General features: G+C 43.5%; 1 protein-coding gene across 1 annotated transcript in view; it reads left to right on the plus strand.

The window, feature by feature from the left end:
- LOC109898373 (G protein-activated inward rectifier potassium channel 1) overlaps positions 1–3,767 on the plus strand; it is a 43,772-nt gene extending 40,005 nt beyond the window's left edge. Inside the window, exon 3 of the mRNA XM_020493332.2 lies at positions 2,639–3,767. Coding sequence (XP_020348921.1) covers positions 2,639–3,285 — 647 coding nt within the window. The 3' untranslated portion in view covers positions 3,286–3,767. The remainder of the gene's footprint in view (positions 1–2,638) is intronic.
- Positions 3,768–6,751: the final 2,984 nt, after the last annotated feature.

Below are 6,751 nucleotides of genomic sequence, written 5' to 3' on the forward strand. Positions count from 1 at the left end.
TGTAAACAATTGTAGGAAAATTACTTGTGTCATGCACACAGATGTCCTAACCGACTTGCCACAACTATAGTTTGTTTACAAGAAATTTGTGGAGTGGTTGAAAAATGAGTTTTAATGACTCCAACCTTAATTTATGTAAACTTCAACTGTAGGTGCTCCTTTTGTCCAAGTGGGAAAGGGCAGTGTGGAGGTTAATAGAGATTGGGATTCTGGGATCTGGGGGGAGAGTATGTGAATTGGAGTGGGTTCAGGGTGTCTGGGATGATGACCAGCCTTTCAAAGCATTTCATGACTACAGATGTGAGTGCTACGGGGCGATAGTTATTGCTAAAGTTTACCTGGGTATTTTTGGGCACAGGGACTATGGTTATCTACTTGAAACATGTAGCTATTCCAGACTGAGTCAGGGAGTGGTTGAAAATGTCAGTGAAGACACTTGCCAGCTGGTCAGCGTATTCTCGGAGTATGCCTCCTGGTAATCCATCTGGCCCTGTGAATGTTAACCTCTTTAAAGGTCTTTCTGAAATCAGCTAAGGAGAGTTTGATCACACAGTCCTCCAGAACAGCTGGTTCTCTCACACATGGTTCAGTGTTGCTTGCCTCGAAGTGAGCATAGAAGACATTTAGCGCGTCTGGTAGGCTCGTGTCTCTGGGCAGCTCGTGGCTGAGTTTCCCTTCATAATCTGTGATAGTTTGCAAGCCCTGTCACATCCGACAAGCGTCAGAGCCGATGTAATAGGTTGCGATTTTAGTCTTGTATTGACAATTTGCCTGTTAAATGGTTCGTCGGAGGGCGTAATGGGATTTTGATATTAGAGTCTGGGTTAATGTCCTGCTCCTTGAATGCAGAAGCTCTATCCTTTAGCTCAGTGCAGATGTTGCCTGTAATCCATGGCTTCTGGTTGGGATATGTACGTACGGTCACTTTTGGGACGACGTCGCCAATACAATTATTAATGAGGAACCCAGAGAAGGCTGTGCTCAGGATGATGCTCCGGTCATTATCTGACTCCTAGATGTTACGGTTTTCTAGTGGTGATGAAGGAGAGTCGGACCAAACTGCAGCGTGTCGATTGCGATCCATATTTATTAAACAAAACGTAAACACGACTAAACAATCAACACTACAAAACAAATAAACGTAATGAAAACCGAAAACAGCCTATCTAGTGCAAACTAACAGAGAGTACAAGTAAGACACTAAGGACAATCACCCACGACAAACTCAAAGAATATGGCTGCCTAAATATGGTTCCCAATCAGAGACAACGATAAACACCTGCCTCGAATTGAGAACCACTCCAGACAGCCATAGACTTTGCTAGATAACCCTACTAGCAACAATCCCAATACCACCACCAAAACCCCAAGACAAACACACCACAATTACAAAAACCCCATGCCACACCCTGGCCTGACCAAATACATAAAGATAAACACAAAATACTTTGACCAGGGCGTGACACTAGATACCTTTTTTAAATAGGACCAGGATGTAATGTAACCAACCACTGGTATAGGGACCTTTTCATATAGGACATCATGCAAACAGAAATACCAGACTAACCTTTCCTCGGCTACAGGTGCTACATGTTTTATTTTTATTGTTGCATGGATGCTGCAATTTCTGCTCCAATGTTACTGCTCTTTACTTAGGATTATCATGTTTTGTTTATGGTAGATTAGATTCAACTAATTGATATGAATAAGGCTATTAGTACCATTGATAGGAGTGATGTTAGGTGAGGACCCAAGGCTCCTGCAGCATCAAGGTATGGATCTGATAAAGGTGATGTTAGGAGATTCCTTATTAGCCTGAGCAGAAATAAACAACAGGTAATTATCATTAAATGCCTTACAACACTGATCAAAGGGATGAGTCACCTTTGGCCTCTAGTGATTGCCATGGATACAAAATAACAGCTGTAGAATCTGGTAGGATGAGATTTCATTGAGACAGAGCTAGATATAAAAATAGAAAAGAAAAGTATCTAGCTATGACTCTAAACCTAGAAAGACTTGCAGCCAATATGTCCTTTAGTCAGCTGTTTCCATCAAGCTTATTTGAGCCAATGGCCCCACACTCTGCAGAGGCAGAGGGAGGTGAACAGTGAATGAAATATCTCTGCTGTTTTGTCTCAGGGACAGCCTCAGCCAAACCTATTAGTGGAAATGGTTCGATGAGTAACAGTGCCGTGGCCATTTCTACACGCCGTCAGAGGAACGGCAAAGGTCTTCCGGCTAGATTTACGGGCGCATCAGTATTTAAATCTCCCCTTTATGGCCGGAGTGAGGGAGGTGTGTGCCAAAGCAGGTCTGTGTCAGGACAATTGCTCTTTTCTCATGCTGTCAGACAACAATTCAAAGACTGAATTGGTTCCACACATGATGAGAGCGGAAGAGAAAGAACAAGTGGGATGGAAGCAGAGGATTAGAGAAGCAGGGGCGATTGTTTGCTGCTTCATTTATTTTTGGTCTTATTGTTTGATGGTAACTGAACTCCACAGTATTTTCAGCATATTTATCAGAAATGACAGTTATTACAGGGCTATTTAACACGTGTGTTTGTGCTACCTAGTCAATGCTAGAGGCTGAGTTTGACTTTTTAATTCTCTCTCTCTTTCTACCGCTCTCTCAGGTATGACGTGTCAGGCGCGGACATCGTACACGGAGGATGAGGTGTTGTGGGGCCACCGCTTCCTGCCTGTCATGTCTCTGGAGGAGGGATTCTTCAGGGTGGACTACTCCCAGTTCCACAGCACTTTCGAGGTCAACACCCCACCGTACAGTGTCAAGGAGCACGATGAGAAGTCCTCCCTGCCTTCACCCCTCTCCACCCCCACGCTGGGCGAGAGCCACGGTGCCGCCCGACGTGCCCGGGTCTTCTCTGTGGACTGCATTAACACTACGGACCGGGAAGAGCGGGCGGGGCAGTCCAGGCTGCCCAGTAAGCTTCAGAGGATGAGCTCCTCTGGGAAGGAGGACCTACAGAGGAAGGTTCTGATGCTGAGCTCCCAGCACTCTGAGAAGGCCTGCAGTACTGGAGACCTGCCTCTCAAGTTGCAGCGTCTGAGCTCCTCCCCCGACCCAGAGGCTGCAGATCGGCTGCAGCTCAAGGCCTTGAAGGTGGGCTTTGAACCCATGACCCAGTCCACTGGAGACCTGCAGCTGCCCCCCACCCCAGCCCCCGTCCCCGCACGCATCCACACCCCTCTGCCCTCAGGAGGGGGCCGACCAGAGGACAACCTGCCAGCCAAATTACGCAGGATGAATGCTGACCGCTGAGGTCATCATGACCAGACTTTGCATGCATCCCAATGGAACCCTATTCCCTATATAGTGAACCACAATAGACCAGGGCCCAGGGGGCTCTGGTCAAAAGTAATGCACTATGTAGGGAAGAGGGTGTCATTTGGGACGCATCCCCAGAGTCTAACTTCTTTTTGACCACACATCAAACTATGGAGACAGAAAATGAAATGTAACTGAATATACTGAAAGACAATGATATGGAAGGGAAAAAAACTATGATGGATGGTGTGTCACTATCTCTGTTTTTTCAAACACAATCTTTACTGGAATTACTGTGATTTTTGGGTGTTTTATAGCAACAGTGTTCATACTGGTCAAACACATACACGTTCTTCATCTTTCCCTCATCACACACACACTCTAAAGAATTGTGCATGTATACAATCGATCCATCTGAATGCACTACATACCCCCTCTCTTAGTTTTAAACAAATAAAATATATTTAAGATGATAATATGTGGTGTACCTGCAACTTCCTTTGTCTATATTCTAGTTTCCATCAAAGGGAGCATCTACTTAGCTAAGAATACAGTTCAAATTCAATCACACTATTTTGTTATTATTCATAATTGGGGCAGTATGTTATAGTAATCTGTTACTCATTAGTTTACATAATACCTTTGGTTTTTACGTTCAACGGGCTGTTGATGGCCTAATCTTAGCTGCTGGCGAGGAACACTTTCCATAACAGTTCCATTAGTCCTTTGAACAGAATGAGTGGATAATGGACTCTGCTGATACCAGAGAGAAAACAGTCTTCGTCCCAAATGGCACCATATTCCCTCGATAGTGGAGTGCACTACTTTCTTACCAGGGCCTGTAAGGAACAGGCTCTCATTTGAGACCCCGACAGAGGCTTGTCCTTGGTGGTGATTGGCTGGTGTTTGGGAGTGGAGGATAGGGAGTGAAACAATGGAGGAAGTGTCCACCCCCTTCAGATGGGCAGAGACAAGCAGCATGGCTAAACAGACATACAGACACACAAACACACACACTCTTTCAATTGACTTGTAGCCCATTGTAGCTGAAATGGATTATGATTATTATATAGAATAGGACACACATTAGTCACAAGACTTTACTCTCACAATGAAGTCTCCATGATAAGGTCCAACAGCAGACTTTAAGGACAGAAGCTTTGAAATGGACGCAACCTTTTACTCACCCGAACAAATGGAGAGGAAAATGTGGAGACGGAGAGAGCAATGGAGGACTGAGAGAAAAGAAAGAGTGGAGAGGGTCACCTGAGCTCAGGGACAGAGAGCGAAGTAGGCTTTGGGATGATTTGTCCATGGTTGCATCCCAAATGGACCATAGGGCTCTGTTTAAAAACATTGCACTATAAAGTGGAATGGGGTGCTATTTGGCACGCAGGCAATACAGGCCTCAGTGGGATTTAGCACTCCTATGAGTAGAGGGTTCAGAACCAACGGATGTATCATAGTTACACCCACCCACCCACCAAGCTCTAATTTCTCCACCAATGCCACAAAGGGAGGAGAATCGATCTGGGGAATTGGATTTTCCCTACTTGAGGTGCACGCCGACCTGCGTGGAGCGATCTCTAGCCTCTGGTAATGAATTCCTCACTGCGTTCGCACACTCAGAGTTTAGGATAGAGCCTAACCTGATCCAAACACTCCAACCTTTTCATTTAGCAGCATAAAGAGTCCGTAAGTGTGTGTGTGTGTGTGTGTATTAAACACTACACTCCTTCCACTGGCTCAGCAGAGGATAAGTCACCCAATCACACTACAACAGTGAATATAAATAGCCTCATTACAATAAGAGGAAAGGGACGAGTGACCGGGACTGAGCTCAATCTACACCTCTTCAGAAGATGATTACAATACACTAATATCATGGTCACAGACCGTATGCTCTTAACAAAGATGTCATACTGTGTGAACGAATAGATGCACCACATAAGAGCATATTACTGTCATATACAGATGTAGTCTCTTCATTTGTTGCAGGAGAACTTTCCCGCAATGAAGAAAACATTTAACTTGTAGTGTATTTGAGATTTAAAAGGATTCTGAAATAATTCTCACTTTGAAGTTTCAGACTTAATTTTCCATTATGAAAAAATGATCAACCCCGACAAAAATGTTGATTAATTATAATCCACATAATACTGTGATTCACATTTCCTGTTGATGTAGACAACTGGCTCAAATTAAGATCCTTCATCTGTACATCATTTAGTCAATGTCACTATTAGAGACTGATGTAAACGCTCTGGCTGAAGATACATGGTTGGCATGACAATGAGTGACATGGAGTTGGCAGTGATAGCGTGAGCAGACTGGAAATCAGGCTAGAAGATACACTGAACCTATGGACATTACTCCTTCTTATCGGTTCTCAAAAGACCGATTTAAAGGTCCGTCGGGAACTTGCTACATCCTAAAAATAAGGATATTGAAGACCTTTCCTGTGCTCCATCATTTCCTGCTCCATATTTTGATGTCTTATTCAGGAGTGTCAGAGGTTATTTAGGTAAAGATCTATCTCAGAGATAACATCTCCACTGGGTAAAAATACCAGGAGCATGAATAATTGGTTTGCGTACCAAATGGCACCCTATTCCCTATGGGCCCTGGTCAAAAGTAGTATAGGGTGCCATTTGGGACACTTATTTGGCATGGTGAAGTACAGCACAGTGAGATTAAAGAACAGTCTCCCTTTAGATTGTCTGTTCTGTTCTGCCCCCGAGTCTGTTTGTCTGGCTCACTGTCGATATCACCGTCTTCCTCCCACAGCTTCAGTCCTTGGCTTTGATCATGGAGAGAATACAGTGCCTAGTGAAAGTCTACACACCCCTTGAACAGTCTTCACATTTTGATGCCTTAAAATGTATTCTAAAAAGAGATGACATTTGATTTATTTCCTACTGATTTCCACAACCTACTCCACATTTTCAGGGAAAGAAGAATTCTAGAAAATGTTCCGAAATACTAAGAAATATAAAATGATGATGTATTGGATGCGATTATCTTGACACCCCAGAGTTAACTTTTTGGTTACTGCATTGTTATAACACATGTGTTATTTCATAGTTTTGATGTCTTCACTATTATTCTAGAATGTAGGAAATAGTCAAATGAATGAATTGAATGAATAGGTGTGTCCAAACTTCTGACTGGTACTGTATGTACATTGTATAATTTATTGATGGTCAGTAATTAGCCACATAGAGATATCCAACATCGAACTACCTTTACCACGGTCAGTGTGCGTTCCGAGAGAGAATTTATGGGAATTACTTGAAATCAAACCCAACCCTCAAATATGCCATGGAAAGCAGAGACATCATCAATCCCCTAAATCTCAGACATTCTCATATTGTAAAATGCTGACTTGATGACCAAAGTTTTCACTTTTCAGTCAATTTTGGGACTAGAATAGAATTGACTTCTACCAATGCCACAAAGG

The sequence above is a fragment of the Oncorhynchus kisutch genome, linkage group LG10 (assembly GCF_002021735.2).
Source record: "Oncorhynchus kisutch isolate 150728-3 linkage group LG10, Okis_V2, whole genome shotgun sequence".
Classification (NCBI taxonomy): Eukaryota; Metazoa; Chordata; class Actinopteri; order Salmoniformes; family Salmonidae; genus Oncorhynchus; species Oncorhynchus kisutch.